General features: G+C 40.2%; 3 protein-coding genes and 1 long non-coding RNA gene across 12 annotated transcripts in view; all 4 read right to left on the bottom strand.

Moving 5' to 3' along the window:
* The window catches only part of LOC120744230 (ubiquitin carboxyl-terminal hydrolase 29-like), a 73,587-nt gene that overhangs the window by 17,523 nt on the left and 37,779 nt on the right, over positions 1 to 18,285 (bottom strand). For 4 of the 9 annotated variants that reach the window (XM_040048466.1, XM_040048472.1, XM_040048470.1 and 1 more), the window contains 6 exons: positions 17,781 to 17,853; positions 17,588 to 17,671; positions 17,041 to 17,096; positions 2,201 to 2,273; positions 2,008 to 2,091; positions 1,452 to 1,507 (listed from right to left, as the gene is read on the bottom strand). In XM_040048466.1, the coding sequence (XP_039904400.1) occupies positions 1,452 to 1,507; positions 2,008 to 2,091; positions 2,201 to 2,273; positions 17,041 to 17,096; positions 17,588 to 17,671; positions 17,781 to 17,853 (426 nt within the window). Of the gene's footprint in view, positions 1 to 44; positions 122 to 261; positions 362 to 466; positions 619 to 703; positions 828 to 918; positions 1,051 to 1,150; positions 1,208 to 1,451; positions 1,508 to 2,007; positions 2,092 to 2,200; positions 2,274 to 17,040; positions 17,097 to 17,587; positions 17,672 to 17,780; positions 17,854 to 18,151; positions 18,208 to 18,285 lie in introns of all 9 variants that reach the window. The other 5 variants (XM_040048467.1, XM_040048468.1, XM_040048469.1 and 2 more) reach the window with 2 other exon arrangements.
* Positions 3,735 to 4,648, bottom strand: LOC120744237. The gene is made up of 3 exons (XR_005698325.1): positions 4,635 to 4,648; positions 4,456 to 4,540; positions 3,735 to 4,023 (listed from the first exon to the last, which is right to left on the bottom strand). It is a non-coding gene; the product is annotated as an uncharacterized LOC120744237 (long non-coding RNA).
* Positions 4,860 to 9,577, bottom strand: LOC120744232 (acyl-coenzyme A thioesterase 1-like). The gene is made up of 4 exons (XM_040048476.1): positions 9,294 to 9,577; positions 8,078 to 8,533; positions 7,752 to 7,939; positions 4,860 to 4,980 (listed from the first exon to the last, which is right to left on the bottom strand). The coding sequence occupies exons 1-4, from the start codon at positions 9,331 to 9,333 to the stop codon at positions 4,978 to 4,980; spliced, it is 687 nt and encodes a 228-aa protein (XP_039904410.1). The 5' UTR covers positions 9,334 to 9,577; the 3' UTR covers positions 4,860 to 4,977.
* Positions 13,720 to 16,202, bottom strand: LOC120744235 (ubiquitin carboxyl-terminal hydrolase 37-like). The gene is made up of 7 exons (XM_040048480.1): positions 16,057 to 16,202; positions 15,852 to 15,951; positions 15,635 to 15,711; positions 15,348 to 15,456; positions 14,680 to 14,737; positions 14,353 to 14,510; positions 13,720 to 14,266 (listed from the first exon to the last, which is right to left on the bottom strand). The coding sequence occupies exons 1-7, from the start codon at positions 16,080 to 16,082 to the stop codon at positions 14,261 to 14,263; spliced, it is 534 nt and encodes a 177-aa protein (XP_039904414.1). The 5' UTR covers positions 16,083 to 16,202; the 3' UTR covers positions 13,720 to 14,260.

The raw sequence follows: 18,285 nt of genomic DNA, 5'->3' as shown, positions 1-18,285 counted from the left end.
TGCAAACCTGGTCAGTCGATCAATTCTGATGTGACCTTACTCACCTTGGCAGTGTATCAAAAGACGACTTCAGTTCTGAGGCCGTCCCTCCACAATCACAGCGAAATTCTATTTCTTGTTCCTGAACAACAGCACAGAGAAAACAGGCTTTATGGTAGAAAGAAATCTCAACATATGCACACACACATACACACAAACACTAACAAAAAAGGTGTGTTAAGATCACTGATACGACAACTCTATTGGAATTTGTGATCTTACCTTCAAGTATGTCTCTAACATGTTTATAATAGACCCCTCTGGAACAAGGTCAAGAGACAAACTGGTGAATTCCTCTTGCTGGGATGATTGGTGACTGCAGCTACACATTTCAGGAGTAACGTAGTTAAAGTAAAGATCAGGTACGTGGAAAAGAGGTATATGAAAATATTGCAACCAGCTCTGCGTTTCTGAAAGACAGGCTTACCTCTTGCATGTCCTCATGTTTTCCATTTTAAAAATGTGATGCTCTTCTACTGGGCAGGTATAACTTTGGCCCAGGAGAGCTGCGTTCCTCTCCAGGTGAGGTGTGAGCCTTTTGACCTCATTGAGGAACAATGTTAGGAATTCATGAGCGTCCTGAAAGAAAAGCAGAGAGATTTAAAACAGTACATCAAAATCAGAAGGTAAAGCAAAAAACGAAATGTCCAAATAGCTGACGCACTTTCTGTGCACTGTCGGTGTATTCGGGAGCTTGATTGCTGAATGCCTTCTTAAAAGCTCTTAGGTGGTGATCTTTGAGGCCATAATCTGTTGACTCATGACAGTCCCTGACATCAATAAGCCTTCTGTAGAAAGGAAGGGTAAACAGACATTTCTGCTGTTAGATCTCTTTGTTCTTCAGGTTTTTGAAGAAAGTAGAAGGTTGAAGTAGCACACCTTAAGAGCTGAGCTTCTGGATCGGTGCTCCACAAAACCTCCTGACGCCTGATGTCTCTTATGAACTCCTCAATGTTGAGGAGGCTCTGCAGGCAGGAGTTCATGTAGCAGGTGTTTCCGATGTTTGGAAACCTGACACACAAGCGCAACGTTTACAGTATCAGTGTAAAATAATTCATTTTAACCACTTTGACAAAGTGAGCTTTGGTCTTTGTGCACCACGTGTACTCACCCGAAGCGGTCTATAGTCCCAGTTTGACTTTCTATTTTTTTCCCACCGCATGCTACACTGCTCCAAAAAGGTAAAAACACAAACACAAAATTAGGAAAGATGTCAAGATTCTGAGCAGTGTATGTGCATGTATGCATGAGCTTTGAAGTTGAAACATTTTGGAGGACGTCCAAAAGTAGTAAAAAAGATGTAAATACACAAGGTGGAAGAAAAATGCCAATAAAAGGGAAATAAAACAGCTCCAACTAAACCACTGCTATAAATATCTCCAGCAGCATTAAAGAGTGGCGCATTTCTTTACCTCTGATGAGACGTAGAAGGAATTTCCTTCTCTGCCACGTTTTGTTTGTGTAATTTCTGTTTAGAAACAAGAAAACCAACATCAGTAATGGCATAAAACAAACATACAAGGAGTCTCTCCATGAAAAGTGTCCAGTTAGAAAATTTGGTATTATTTCATATTATTTATCACTTTAGTGAGCTGTCAGCTCATGAAGCAGATATATAGGAATATCTTTAAATAAAATAAAAACAATTTATTCATGCTTTAAATTGAGTTTTAAAGTTTGTCCTATGAAATACAAAATCCTTCATTTGGTTCTGATCAAAATTCAGTTTTTACAGAAATCATCCATGAAGCTTCATTTAAAGATTCAAAAATGCTTATTTACCATAAAAAATATTTAGAGAAACATCCTGCAAGTCTCTTCAAACTTACCTTTCTGTGAAAAAAAAAAACGTTTAAACATCTTTGAACTTAATTTAATGACATGGATGTGCTAAATTGCTCTTAATTCTTCGCATTTAACTGTGATGAGTAAATGCTTGATGACAGTGACTCTTTCCATAAAACATACCTTCCAGAATTTAAAAAGAAACCAGCGACACTTTTTTTGTGTCTTCACAGTGTTGCTCTCTGCCTCTGCATCGCTGTCAGTTTGCTGCAGAGGACGAACAAACATAAGTTTATTAAAAAAGTAAAGTCACTTTAAATTAACAAGTGCAATTTAAAGAGAATGTGCATTTCATATGTTTTGTGTAAAAGCAAACCGAGGAACAGCAGAGGTGTCTCCATTTTCTCTTCTTCTGTTGACCATTTTCAGCAACAGAAGCATCCGGGATGCTGATGAGGACAAAAGTGTAAATGTTATTTTTCAAAGTGGAAATTTTTAACAAGGAGTACATGCTGGAGATTGCAGATAAAAATGAATAACTGTAATGGAACAAAATCATGTATTTTGTACATTTACACTCTACATTTTCAAACGCTAATCTCTGAATCAATATAAATTATAGACAAGACTAGAAGTAGTAAAAAAGATGTAAATACAAAACACCAATAAAAGGGAAATAAAACAGCTCCAACTAAACCACTGCTATAAATATCTCCAGCAGCATTAAAGAGTGGCGCATTTCTTTACCTCTGATGAGACGTAGAAGGAATTTCCTTCTCTGCCACGTTTTGTTTGTGTGATTTCTGTTTAGAAACAAGAAAACCAACATCAGTAATGGCATAAAACAAAGTATATGGTAAGAAAATACAATATCCTTCATTTGGATTCAAAATTCAGTTTTTACAGAAATCATCCAAGAAGCTTCCTTAAAAGTTTCAAAAATGCTTATTTACCATAAGAAAATATTCAGAGAAACGTGCTGCGAGTCTCTTCAAACTTACCTTTCGGTGAAAAAGAAGTTTAAACATCTTTGGACTTGATGAGATTGCAGCGAAAATCTCCTCAGCTTTGCAAAAGTTCAACTGAAAACAAGCAGTCAGAGGTTGTATATTTATAAACTTTCAGCATAGAACGTTCATACCCTGAACAGCAAACATCATCATTATGATGTATGGGGCTAATTTGCATATTTTGGAATGTATGCTCATTTGAACTGTATGGCACTCGTCTCCAAGCAACTGCTACAAAATACAGGTCAAGTCAAGTGGCTTTTATTGTCATTTTAACCACGTGCAGAGGTACTGTACAGAGTGAAATGAGACAGCGTTCCTCCGAGACCCTGGTGCTATATATGACATATACGGACAAACCCAGGACTACATAAAGTGCAGTGTGCATAAACTGCAAAAATAAACAAGACAAAACAGTGCAAAACTAGACAGAACAGGACGATACAGACACAAGACAATGGAAATGTGCAAAATGCTGAGTATTGTGCAAAAGTAACTTTGTGTCTGTATGTATGTGTATGAGTGTGAGATACTGCAGATAAGTGCTTGGTAGTGACGTGTGAAGGTGTGCCAGTGCAGTCACTGAGTGTTCAGGGGTCTGACGGCTTGTGGGAAGAAACTTTTCCGTAGTTTGGTAGTGAGGGCCCGGATGTTCTGGGACCTCTTTCCAGAAGGCAGCAGGGTGAAGAGTGTGTTTGAAGGCTGTGTGGGGTCCTCCAGCAAGCGGGTGTTATAAGGAGGGGAGAGGGACTCCAATGATCTTATCAGCTGCTCTCACAATCCGTTATAGAGTACTGCGATCTAATACGCTGCAGTTACCATACCAGACAGTGATGCAGCTACTTAGGATGCTCTTGTTAGTCCCACTGTAAAAGGTGGTGAGAATGGACTGGTGGGAGATGGGCTTTCCTCAGCTTCTGCTTGAAGTAGAGACGCTGCTGGGCCTTCTTGGTTATGGAGCTGCTGTTGAGGGAGCAGGAGAGGTTCTCCGCCAGGTGGACACCAAGAAATCTGGTGCTCTTGACGACCTCCACAGAGGATCCATTCATGTTAAGTGGGCAGTGATCCCACTGTGCTCTCCTGAAGTCAACAATCTCTTTTGTTTTGTCCACGTTCAGAGACAGGTTGTTGACTCTACACCTCTACAGATGGCCCGCAGTGCAACCCTTCAGCTTCCTAGTAGATTCACCTATATACAAATTTAAAGACCTAGGAGACTTACTTCTCGTCACAGAGTTGTAGCATTCACAAGATTTTCAGAAAACTTGAACTCAAGGTCAAGGTCACTGATATTCAAACTGACCCCAGAACTTTAGTAGATGCACCAATGGTATCAATTCAAAATCCTACGCTTCTCGTTCTCGAATTATTGTCTTGACCAAGCTGAGTATACAATTATGAAACAATCATTTTCCATTTTTATTTCACTATCTGTAACTAAGACAAATAAACAGTATTTGGGACACAAGTCACTATTAAAGTGGTTAGTGAGACTCCACATCTGATAACAGTATAACACACTGCTTATTTATGTAAAATTGTCATCAATAAATGTGTTCAAAACAGAAGCTACACTGGCTTTAGAAGTTTTTGTTAACTCTGACTACCTGTCTGCTCTTACCTGTTTCTTTTGCTCTCTGCTGTCTTCATCCTCCATCCAACTCTACAGCTATTTTTAGGGATGACATGATGAAACTGAAGGGTGTCTGGGCACCGAAAAAAGAAAAGAAGAGAGATTGGATTAGGCTGCAGCTGGCGTGCCATTCTCTCACTTCAGGATGAGATGCTGTGTCTTCTTACGTTAATCTTGTAAAACAGGATGTAGGCTGAGTGCTGCTGTTCCTCACAAGCTGCAGATCCAGTTGTGTGCAGCACCTGTGCGTCATTATAGGTGAGCCAAGCATCTGATGTAGAGTGTGGACTCTCCTCGGGATGGACAGAATTACAGATGCAGCAGCTGTTTCCGATGTATGGAAACCTGACACACAAACAAAAGTTTACAGTATCAGTGTAAAATAATTCATTTTGTCCAGGTTGAGAAGGTGAGCTTTGGTCCTTGTGCACCACGTGTACTCACCTGAAGCCGTCTGTAGTCTGAATTTTATTTTCCATTATTTATCCACCGCCCAAATGTTTCACTACGCTACTGCAAAAAGGTAAAAACACAAACACACAATTAGACACTGAGCACTGGATGTGCATGTATGCATGAGCTTTGAAGTTTAAACTTTTTTTTATCATCAACAATTTTTATTTATTTCATTTTAAACTTCAATAACAGAGCTTAAGGATAACTACATAAAGAAATAGTTTAAAAAACAAACAAACAAAAACAAAACAACAACAAAACACAACACAACAACAACAAAAAACAAAACAAAACAAAGAGAAGTTATTCTATTCTTTCTTCGCACACCAATTCCCACACCACCACTCTGTCATTACTCCTCTGTTCTTCAAGTTACAGAAAGCCAGCTTGTAAAGGGGGACCAAATACAATCATATTGATGCAATTTGTCTAATAAACCATAAGTCACTTTTTCGTAAGACGCCAACTTAGCCATTGTCTTTAGCCACTCTTCATAGGGAGGGGGGGTTCTTTTTCCGCCAATGTCTTAGCAGGACCCGTTTGGCCGTAGTAAGAGCCAAAATAATCCATCTTTTTGTATAACTGGAAAAATCTACATCAGAAAGTTCTGTGGTTATACCAAGTATGGACAGTTTTGGTGAGATACCAAATCTCCTTTTTAAAACACTGAAAATTACCTCCATTATATTTTCCCACCAATCCCGAAGTGCCGAACAGCTCCATAAGATATGTAAAATCAAAGCATTTTGACCATCACATCTCCAACATTCGTCCGTAGAGGCCAGGTTCCATTTATACAATTGTTGCGGTGTTCGATGCCACCTATGGATTATCTTAAGTTGAATAAATCTACTGCCTGTTTCTTTATACATAGTATTAATATTTTGAAAACATGAATCCCATTCAACTGAAGATATGTCCAATGCCATGTCCTGGGCCCAGTAGCCCTTAACTTTAAGGAGAGGGTCAGCTGACCGTTCTTGCAATGAGTGATAAATCTTAGAGGTAATGCCTTTACCCAAGGGTGATCTTGAGAGCAGGACTTCCACAGGGCTGCCCACAGGACAACTCAAGGGGGTTCCCAGCCACTTCGATAATGAACTATGTATTTGGACGTATCTCCAGAATTGATTACGCTGCAACTTATATAACTCTACAATTTTATCAAAGCTTAAAAAACATTTAGTCCCACAGCCAAATAAATCTGATACATTAAGGATGCCTGCTTTACGCCACTGTAACCAGTCAACCGATGTCCCTCCAATTAAAATTCTTTTATTACTCCATAAGGTTGCCGAAGGTGATTTAAGATCCCCATTAGCTACAGGAATACAGCAGGTAGTCCACCTGGGATCCACAGATTTACTCTCTGAGAGTACACCGCTTACAGAGACATAACCTTTCCTTTAGTATGTAAGGATTTAAATAATTAAATAAAGCTAATTTTTTTCGTGATTTTTATATACACATTGCAGTTGTGCTCATTAAAAGCTGGCACTCTTTGTAATAAAGGTCAAATGCATCAATAAAGTGCTATGGTTGAATTAAATTATTGAGACTGACATGTTGACAAACATACTTGCATATCATAACTAGTTAAAGTCAGGGGTGTCATGGTCTTGGTGTGTGGCTGTAAAATTCCGCTGAAGGTTTGGACCTCCCTGGTATCCCCCCATGGGCGGGGCCTACAGCCTCCCTCACCTGAAGCTGGTTGAGGCAATCAGGTTGGAGATTTAAGCTGCTTGCTGACACCGCTTCCTCGCCAGTTCGTCAATTACCCTATGTTGGTAACCAGGCCTCACGCGTCATGTAGATGAATCTCAAGTGATCTACTAACCTTGCAATCTTGTGTTCTAGTTACTCCTGGAAATTTCATCACACTGAACCACTCATCTTGGAAATCTGGTTTCAGAATCATCTCCTTGCCTCACCTGCCTGCCCTCCTGCCCTTACACCACCTCGGGACCGTCACCGCTCAGGACAGCTGCCACACACTACCAAACCCACCTGGACCGCACCACCTCTCCCTCAACGCTTCCATCTCCCACCTGCACTGTAAGACGAAGATTTTCATAGCTTCCACCCTCTCCAGAACTCATTGGCTACCGCTCTAACACTGCTCTCCTCTCTTCCAGTACGTACCTAATCACCAGCCAGCTGTCATTGCTTTCTTGGACCTGTCCCCTTGCTTATCCCTCTCCCCTGGCCAAGACCCTCACGCCCCATGTGTCAAGTACTGTAAACGTCATTTTTGTGCTAGTTAATAAACCTTTGTTAAACCCTTTCTTCAGTCTCCGCTTTGCAGTTTTCTGCACGTGGGTTTGATTTTTGGTACTCGGCCTCCGGCCGTTTTGTGACAAGGGGGATATTTTTCTGGTCTGAAAAGAATGTCCCAGACTGAGATAATAAGTAGGAAAAAACAGGCTGCAAATTGCTAGCTAATATTTAATACAGCAAGGTTAGCGGGCAAGGTGCTTTTCCTTTTTTTTTTTTTTTTTTTTTCTCCCCATGAAAAGGAGCAGATAAGAGATGAGGTCAGGCGTGAATGATGTGTGGGAGAAGATCCAGTCAGGGACGGCAGGATCGGCTGCGTCGTTTCCCAAAGAAGATCAGTCATAATTGTTTTTGTGCGGTAGAAATATAGACACTTACAGGGTCATCCTTTTTGTTAAGCACATTGTTGGTTCACATTGAGGTCCAGCATGCTGAAAATTCTAATTTCAACTGCTGAAATCAATTAAATCTTTTAAAAGATAGTCACTCTCATGTACTTAAGGGGGAAAAATAAATAAACACGTAACTAGTATGAAACACTTTTCTGCACTCACCTTTGGTTGCTGTTTTAAGAAATTCATTGCTTCTTCAAAGTGGTCCAGATGTGTCTCTGTGATATTGTCACCCTTCTTATTGTACACCGCCATTGGGAGAACCATGAAACCTTTGTTGGCCAATAGACTGGGTCTTGCCTCAGATATGAAGGTGGGAATATCAAACAAAGCAGGAAAAGGACCTTTTTCTGGAAGAAAGGAAAAAAAGGTTCTCGTCAGCAGCAAAGGTTTCATTTCTGAGATGAAGGAAACAATGCTGATTTATAAGCTGGTTAACGTTAAATAAACTAAAATGAAGATAGAAAGCTAGGAACCACCTCCAGTACCTGGAGGAGTGAACAAGACTCGACGGATGTTCCCTTCATTGACGGAGATCCTGGTGACCCCATCTCTCATCAGAAGCCTCTCATTTGTCATCTCTGCCAGTAATCTGCCCTCCTCTTCATTCACAGAAAACTTCACCACCTGGGGGTTTATGGCATTTGTCTTTAGATATATTTTGTGCATGGTATGTGGCCTCATGGAACACAGCAGACCCATGGGTTCTACTCCAACGTTGCTCCCACCTAGCGAGGGGTCTCTTTTCAGGTCGACCTCCCCACTGCCATCAGCCCTGTAGGTGGCCGAGGAGCTGAACACTGCTCCCTTGTCATCAGTTAATTTGGCTCTCATGTTGACAACCTGCCTTGGCCTCAGCCCGGCCACCTTCACCTGAATGGGCTCATCAAACATACATTTGATGCTTGGCAGCAGCTTCAGTCTCACTTGAGAGGACATCTTTTCTGAAAAAGAGAAAAAGATTGGACTTTATGAATGTAAGATAAAAAGTCCCCTTACACAATACTTTTTCTAAGAAGATTCAGAGACAGATTGATTCATATTACATATTGTTTTATGTTTTCAGACAAACAGAGAGACAGATAAAGACTGAAGGGTGCCATTGCTACCATGCAGTGTTTAAAATAATCCACTGTCCCAGTTTGTGCTCAGTGTGCATGAAATGCTTTACACCAAACTCCACTCAAAAAATTTGCCAATTTAAATACGTATGATTAGCAAGCAAGCAACCACACTATAAGTGCCCACTGTTAATTCAACAAGCTGTTAATATTAGATCCATTTCAGACAGTGGCAGTAATATTTTACACTGGGCAGCAAATCAGCACAGCAGGATCTTTCAGAGTGAGACAGAAACTCTGTGTCCTATTTTTTGTTAATTTTTAATAGCTCTTGCACAGCCACTGTTAATGTGATACCTTTGCACCAGATACCCTCCCATGCACCCATCAGTAAAGACTTCTTTTATAAAGTATGAAGTACTCAGATACAGCTTTCTGTACTCCGACTCCGGGCTAGCCTTTAGCCTCGGCAGTCGTAGCTGGAAACACAGTTTTACACGGTGGTGCGACCGTTGAAACAAAAAGTCACTTCACCCACAATCTGTTGCGAAGCTCTCACACGGTTAGCTTTCTAGTCATACACTCTTTTGTGCTAGTTAACCTCAGTAAAACTAGCTGAGTCTCTCACTTTGGTTCAGCTAACCTCGTGCATCTCTCCCTGCCGTTCTCTTCTCCTCCTCCATTGCAATAGATACACATGTCCCGTTTCATGCTACCTTCACGGGCCTCCAGAAAATTATAACTCTGAACAATATTTTAACCCTTGTGCTCCCCTTTGGGGCAGCTCCGGACCCCGGGGGTCCCAGAGTACCCCTGGGTCGCATTTCACAGGCCGCGCATCAGGGTTGGCTCCTGCGCCCTGTACACCCACGTTTCCCTCCCTGAATGCCACTCCCGTTTCAATTTTTCTCCTAGTTTCAGGCAGGCTCTATCATGTTAGTCCATGGGAGGCCGCTGTTAAGTGGCATACTGTTAATTGCACGGGTAATCTCCTCCACTGTAATTGGAGCATCTATAATCTGCTGGTCAGTAGTAGAAAGCTGTGGCAGGTTTAAATCAGTAAAGAATGCTTCGAATTTTTGTTCATCTAAACTCCCTTGTGTAGAATAAAGATTATTGTAAAAGGCCCTGAATCCATCATTTATATGTCTAATAGAAGTTGAAATAACCCCATCTGATTGTTGTATGCCTGGGATATGGTTCATACTGTCTTTCTGTTTAAGACGGTATGCTAATAAACGACTCGGCTTTTCTCCCATTTCCCAATATGCTTGATTAATGCGAAATAAAGCGTATTCTGCCTTTCTGTTGTACAGTACATTCAACTTATATTTAACTTTAACAATTTTATTCAACGTAACTCTGTCTTTTGTATGGGAATGTACTGCCTCAAGTGCCTTTAATTTGGCTTCTAACGTAATGATATTCTTGTTAGCTGCCTTCTTTTTAAAGGAAGCGTAAGAAATTGTCCTCCCTCTTAAGTATGCCTTCATAGCATCCCACCAAATAGCCAATGAAGTGTCCTCTCGATTATTTGTCTGTTTGTAAAATTGTATTTCATCTCTTATCAATTTAATAAACCCAGAGTCTTTAATTAAGGACACATTTAAATGCCATCTGCGGCTTTGAGGAATCTGTAAAATATTTCCAAGACATAGAAAAATTGGCACATGGTCCGAGAATACTATATTACCAATACTCGAATCTATAGAGTTATTCACTAAGGCTTCAGAAATAAGAAAGTAGTCGATTCTAGTATAAACATTATGAGGCGGAGAGTAAAAGGAATATTCCCTGCCTTCTGGATGCATTGTCCGCCAAATATCATTCAGACCTAAATCTGAGGTCATCTGCCTTATGGCAACTACAGATTTACTCTCTGTGCCTCTCCTAGGACGTGATCTATCTAGGTCTTGATCCAGTATTTGATTAAAATCTCCTCCTACCACTATTTGTGCACCTTCTAATTCCAAAAGATACTGTGACAGGTTGTGAAAAAAGGCGAGTATGTCTGCATTAGGTGCATAGATATTACATAAAATTATTGGTGTGTCCAGTAGTTGTCCATAAACCAATATAAATCTACCTTCCTTATCTGTTATTACTTTTGTTTCAGTAAAGCTAACTGCTTTATGAATCAGAACCGACACTCCCCTACTTTTACCAGTTCCAGGACTGGAAAAGACTTTACCTACCCAGGAACATTTAAGTTTTAAGGCTTCTGACTTACACATGTGCGTTTCTTGAATAAAGGCTATATCAACTCTTGATCACTTTAGATATGTTAATATTTTCTTCCTCTTAATCCCGTTATTCAACCCCTTAACATTCCAGCTGGCTATTTTGAAATCTGTCTGTCTATCCATGTTATATGTTGTCTCCTTGACCTGGAGACAACATATAAGATGACACCGCCATGGACCTCAACCTGCAGGCTTTGTGTTACCTGTTTCTTTATACAGGAGCATGTAGGGGTGGACTGCCTTTTTATTTGATTACCCTTTTCTCATGTTTTTCTTAGTTAGGGAGATAAGACATTGTCATTTGGTTTTATTCTTTTCATAAATAAGTTTTGTACATCCTTTAGATACGGTCCCTTTTGTTTGTTGTTTTGGGGTCCACCCCGAAGCTATAGTTCGCTCCTTTCCTTTGTTAGAATTCAATCACTGTGAAAAAAAATCACCATCAAAATTGTACTGGTTGTGTGATGTGCTGCTTGGGGTCAGACAGGGGTGGATCACCCTTATATTATGGTCTGGCCACCCTTAGAAAGGCCATAACACTAACTAAAATGAAAATTAAAACTAGACTTATAACTGGCTGGTGTCCTTACCAGTGACCTTGGGTCTGAACTGTGGGCTCCTCTTTCCAGGTGTTCGTACTGCCTGAGTGGGACCAAGATGTGCTGTCTTGCCTCTTTTGGGTTTTCTGCATGTTTCTGGCTCAACATGCAAGTATCCACTTCTTGACGTTCGCTGTTGGTTGCAGCCACTTGAGGTTGTTGGGCTCATTTGGGTTCTCAACACTGGGTGACTTTGATGGGAGTGAAAGCATCCTCACAACATAAATCACCACACTACCTGCTTTTGTTTCAGATCTTTTCTTTATCCTTGTTAACATGGTTGGGTACTGGGTTTACCTGTAATGCATTTTGTGCTCCAAAAGCTGTTATTTTGTGCAGCTGTGCTCCAAAAGCTGTTAGCATGACCTTTTTTATCATTAGATTGTGCCACACCAGCACCTGAGAGAAAAGCTTTGAGTTTGATTTTGTGTTTGTGTTTTGCAGGCACTCAGGAGAATAAGTCATGATGTTTCTCGTGTTTGTCATGTTAGTATCTCAGTGCTTGTCAATCACCAGTCAACAGTGTCACCACTGAACAACCTCCTTCGACTGTTCGAGCCAAAACCTTCGAGAAGTCCCTGCAGCCGCTTCAAAACTCATCACTGAGCTCGATCTCTCTTTTAACACGCTGGAGACAACAATGAAAGACGACTTTCTTTCATATGCTGCTTTGAGGGCTTTGTTCGTGAATAACAACAGAATCAAAACCATCCATGAAGAGACATTTCACCCGCTGATTAATTTGGAGAAACTGGACTTCCACAAACCAGTTGGAGACTTTGTCTTCTGGATGGTTTCAGAACCTGATTTCTCTCCACTATTTCAATCTTTTGGGAAACAAATATACAACACTGGGTCCGGGAAACCTTTTCCTGCCACTGAGGAGCTTGAAGACCCTCCATTTTTGAGGAGCTTTCCTTCAGTCTGTCAGTGAAAGGGATTTTGTTGAACCTTGAAACTGCCGTGACCCTGTCCAAAGACCAGCTGGCCACCTGGCCGGGTCAGTCATGGATATTCACAAATACCCCATAGTACTGGTGGAAAAGAAATATCGAGGGAAAATCCATGTTCAGACCATGTTCAGTGTGTCGTGACACTTGCACGATGGAAGAACACACCCACCCCAAACTGTTTTAGACTTAGAGCTTTTTATTGTCATTGTGCAGTTTCTTGCACAGTGAAATTGGGTAAGTGGAGAGCATAGAGCCGCTGTATCTGTGCGCACCACCGTCTTGCATTTTTTTGCATGTTTGGATATGCGCCGATGGTGTGCGTCCAGTGGTGTCAGCTGGTGAACCAGCTGGTCATTCAAAAAGCACCTTTATGCCCCTCACCATTAATGGAGGTCCCATTTGAGCGCATTGGCATGGACCTCATTTTATCGATGAGAAAAAGACAGTCTTTAGTTCAGCTGTTGTTAACCGGTCTTGACTTTGTTAATTAAACATTGCAAACCTGCCTTCAGTGTGTCCTCTACATGAGGTCATTTAGTACACCACAGCACGGTGAGTTTTTTTGAGCTGATGAAGTTCAGCCAAAACAGGAAACTTGCAGCAGGAGACAGCAACTTGTTAAAATGTTATAAAAGGTACAATGAAAGATTTTCACCCTACGGGGTTGATCCAAGGATAAATGTCTAATGTGGTCAAAATTTTATAAGCCGTTTCTGGAGAGACTGCAGTGGAAATGTTGTCACTTTTGGACTTTGCTACCTGCAGCTAAACATTTGCAGCTAAATCATTTATTTAAAAGCAGAAGCTGCAACTGATCGAGGGAATATTTGTCTGAAAACTTAAACTGAACTCCAAGGGTACCATTGCTCCAGCTTACCATCTTTACCTGAGTGAATCAGTTTGTTGAACAATCTAAATGATTCAGAAACTTCTGTGACATCAACTTAACTAAGGCTCATTACAAATTTCACAAAACACTGCTGAATACTTTTAATATTTTTTTATTAGTTATTTTTGTTTTTGTTGTTATTTTGATTTTAATAAAACAAAATAAAATAAAGAATGAAATCATTTCTTTGTTTTTTTAATTTAATTTATTTTACAAATAAATTAATAATAATATTAATAATAACAACAAATTAGTGCTGTCAGCGTAAACGTCATTAGGTAAAATGACGTTAACACTGACAGCACTAATTTGTTGTTCCCAGAGAGCAAGCCAAACACTGGTCAAGAAAAGGACGATCTCTAGTAGATTTTGTTTTTAACCTCCTAGGACCTGGTGTCCACATATGTAGACATAACATTTTGGGTTGTCTAGACCAAAATACAAAATTTTGCTCTTCAAAAACCTGATATCCACTTATGAGGGAGGACATTACACTGCCACTGTTCAATCGAAATTTAAAATGAATGTCCTCATATGTGGATCTCATTCTTTTGAGAAACAAAAAAAAGATAGTCCGAATCTGATGTCTATGTTTTTACATTCATCAGGTCCCAATCAACCCAAATGGCACAGAGAAATTAAAAATGCATGCCATGAAAGTTCAGGTCTTAGGAGGTTAAAAATGTCCCTGCTGATGAGACCAGTGAATGTGGGGCGACGGTGGCAAGAAAAAACTCCCTCCTGGAGGAAGAAATCTTGGGAGGACCAGGCTCTCTGGCAGGACCCTTCCTCCTGAGGGCAATACTTACCTATACTTGTCCTCCAGTGTGCGATGGTGGGCTGGGACGACTGCTTTTCCTTCTCAGCACGACGATGACCTTAACTTCCTTCCTTCCTTCCTTCCTTCCTTCCTTCCACTTCCTGTTTCAGAACTGAGAATGAAGACAAAACTGGTTAACAAGGTAACAGGACATTTAAAAATTCTCTCACTTCAGGATGAGATGCTGTGTCTTCTTACGTTTCTCTTGTAAAACAGGATGTAGGCCGACTGCTGCTGTTGCTCACAAACTGCAGATCCAGTTGTGTGGAGCACCTGTGCGTCATTATAGGTGAGCCAGCGATCTGATGTAGAGTGCTGACTCTCCTCAGGATGGACAGAGCTACAGATGTAGTGTCCTGAAATCACATTAAGACAAATGAATCCAACTTCTGGAAGTCAACTGATTCAAGCAAACAGTGATTTTGACTTGGTGCTTCTTAGAACATCAAAAGATTTTGTGTGTGAGTCCTTCACTGAAAAGTAGCAAGTTTTCATTTTCTGTTTGTCACAAGTCTGTTGTTTTACCTGACTCTGTGCCTCCATAATGACTGATGATGCTGACAAGACTATAACAGCCACCACCCTGAGAAGGAACAAATCCAAAGAGTGTTAGTTTCATAAAGTCTCACATCAGTGCCATAATTAAGCTGATTTGCTGAGGCTACGTCCACACTAATGCGTTTTCGTTTGAAAACACATCGTTTTCTCTCCGCTTCGACCTCCCGTCCACACTGAGACGGCGTTTTCCTCAAGGAAAAACACAGCATCTTGAAAACGCTCTCGAAAACGCATACATTTCAAAACGGAGTTGTCCCGTCGCAGTGTGGACACTCGAAAACGCAGACTTTCTAAAACGATGACGCATTTTAGTCATGTGATGCAGTCATGTGAGCAATTAAACAAAGATAAGCCGAGTGCATTATACAGCAGTTGTTTTGATTGCTCTCAACTTTGACAGCCCTAAAAAAGATTAATATCAGTTTGTACATGCTCCGGATAGCTTTTCTTCAAATTCTGTAATCCTCACTCACTTTTGCGCATGCGCAGGACTGGAACGTAGGCGTTTTCGGCCATTTCAATGCAGACGCACAACTATTTGAAAATGACTGAAAACGCTAGTGTGGACACGGAGTTTTCACATCTATCCGGGCTAGTGTGGACGTAGCCTGAGACGTTCTGCAGTCTGTTTTTACCTGATTGGATGACACCACCAAGTCCCTCTGCAGCCTGACGGGGTCATCCACCTTCTGAATGTTGTAGGTTTGTGTAAAGCCAAACCTCTTCAGATGCAAGATCAGAACTCTGGCAGAAAAGAAAAAAAAACACAAACAAGGTAGAAAATAAGAAGAATGAGTGTCAAACACAAACAGAAGATGGGAGAAAACGACTGCTCAAATATTGTCTCGAAAAACTCTGATATTTGATGCGCCACAGTTTGCAAACCTGGTCAGTCGATCAATTCTGATGTGACCTTACTCACCTTGGCAGTGTATCAAAAGACGACTTCAGTTCTGAGGCCGTCCCTCCACAATCACATCGAAATTCTATTTCTTGTTCCTGAACAACAGCACAGAGAAAACAGGCTTTATGGTAGAAAGAAATCTCAACATATGCACACACACATACACACAAACACTAACAAAAAAGGTGTGTTAAGATCACTGATACGACAACTCTATTGGAATTTGTGATCTTACCTTCAAGTATGTCTCTAACATGTTTATAATAGACCCCTCTGGAACAAGGTCAAGAGACAAACTGGTGAATTCCTCTTGCTGGGATGATTGGTGACTGCAGCTACACATTTCAGGAGTAACGTAGTTAAAGTAAAGATCAGGTACGTGGAAAAGAGGTATATGAAAATATTGCAACCAGCTCTGCGTTTCTGAAAGACAGGCTTACCTCTTGCATGTCCTCATGTTTTCCATTTTAAAAATGTGATGGTCTTCTACTGGGCAGGTATAACTTTGGCCCAGGAGAGCTGCGTTCCTCTCCAGGTGAGGTGTGAGCCTTTTGACCTCATTGAGGAATAATGTTAGGAATTCATGAGCGTCCTGAAAGAAAAGCAGAGAGATTTAAAACAGTACATCAAAATCAGAAGGTAAAGCAAAAAACGAAATGTCCAAATAGCTGACGCACTTTCTGTGCACTGCCGGTGTATTCGGGAGCTTGATTGCTGAATGCCTTCTTAAAAGCTCTTAGGTGGTGATCTTTAGGCCATAATCTGTTGACTCATGACAGTCCCTGACATCAATAAGCCTTCTGTAGAAAGGAAGGGTAAACAGACATTTCTGCTGTTAGATCTCTTTGTTCTTCAGGTTTTTGAAGAAAGTAGAAGGTTGACGTAGCACACCTTAAGAGCTGAGCTTCTGGATCGGTGCTCCACAAAACCTCCTGACGCCTGATGTCTCTTATGAACTCCTCAATGTTGAGGAGGCTCTGCAGGCAGGAGTTCATGTAGCAGGTGTTTCCGATGTTTGGAAACCTGACACACAAGCGCAACGTTCACAGTATCAGTGTAAAATAATTCATTTTAACCACTTTGACAAAGTGAGCTTTGGTCTTTGTGCACCACGTGTACTCACCCGAAGCGGTCTATAGTCCCAGTTTGACTTTCTATTTTTTTCCCACCGCATGCTACACTGCTCCAAAAAGGTAAAAACACAAACACAAAATTAGGAAAGATGTCAAGATTCTGAGCAGTGTATGTGCATGTATGCATGAGCTTTGAAGTTGAAACATTTTGGAGGACGTCCAAAAGTAGTAAAAAAGATGTAAATACACAAGGTGGAAGAAAAATGCCAATAAAAGGGAAATAAAACAGCTCCAACTAAACCACTGCTATAAATATCTCCAGCAGCATTAAAGAGTGGCGCATTTCTTTACCTCTGATGAGACGTAGAAGGAATTTCCTTCTCTGCCACGTTTTGTTTGTGTAATTTCTGTTTAGAAACAAGAAAACCAACATCAGTAATGGCATAAAACAAACATCTCTCCATGAAAAGTGTCCAGTTAGAAATTTTGGTATTATTTCATATTATTTATCACTTTAGTGAGCTGTCAGCTCATGAAGCAGATATATAGGAATATCTTTAAATAAAATAAAAACAATTTATTCATGCTTTAAATTGAGTTTTAAAGTTTGTCCTATGAAATACAAAATCCTTCATTTGGTTCTGATCAAAATTCAGTTTTTACAGAAATCATCCATGAAGCTTCATTAAAAGATTCAAAAATGCTTATTTACCATAAAAAATATTTAGAGAAACATCCTGCAAGTCTCTTCAAACTTACCTTTCTGTGAAAAAAAAAAACGTTTAAACATCTTTGAACTTAATTTAATGACATAGATGTGCTAAATTGCTCTTAATTCTTCGCATTTAACTGTGATGAGTAAATGCTTGATGACAGTGACTCTTTCCATAAAACATACCTTCCAGAATTTAAAAAGAAACCAGCGACACTTTTTTTGTGTCTTCACAGTGTTGCTCTCTGCCTCTGCATCGCTGTCAGTTTGCTGCAGAGGACGAACAAACATAAGTTTATTAAAAAAGTAAAGTCACTTTAAATTAACAAGTGCAATTTAAAGAGAAGGTGCATTTCATATGTTTTGTGTAAAAGCAAACCGAGGAACAGCAGAGGTGTCTCCATTTTCTCTTCTTCTGTTGACCATTTTCAGCAACAGAAGCATCCGGGATGCTGATGAGGACAAAAGTGTAAATGTTACTTTTCAAAGTGGAAATTTTTAATAAGGAGTACATGCTGGAGATTGCAGATAAAAATGAATAACTGTAATGGAACAAAATCATGTATTTTGTACATTTACACTCTACATTTTCAAACGCTAATCTCTGAATCAATATAAATTATAGACAAGACTAGAAGTAGTAAAAAAGATGTAAATACAAAACACCAATAAAAGGGAAATAAAACAGCTCCAACTAAACCACTGCTATAAATATCTCCAGCAGCATTAAAGAGTGGCGCATTTCTTTACCTCTGATGAGACGTAGAAGGAATTTCCTTCTCTGCCACGTTTTGTTTGTGTGATTTCTGTTTAGAAACAAGAAAACCAACATCAGTAATGGCATAAAACAAAGTATATGGTAAGAAAATACAATATCCTTCATT

This window comes from Simochromis diagramma, unplaced genomic scaffold (assembly GCF_900408965.1).
Source record: "Simochromis diagramma unplaced genomic scaffold, fSimDia1.1 OVJJ01000557.1, whole genome shotgun sequence".
NCBI lineage: Eukaryota > Metazoa > Chordata > Actinopteri > Cichliformes > Cichlidae > Simochromis > Simochromis diagramma.
Note: the sequence above shows the minus strand (reverse complement) of the source record. Positions and strands in the feature narration are given on the sequence as shown.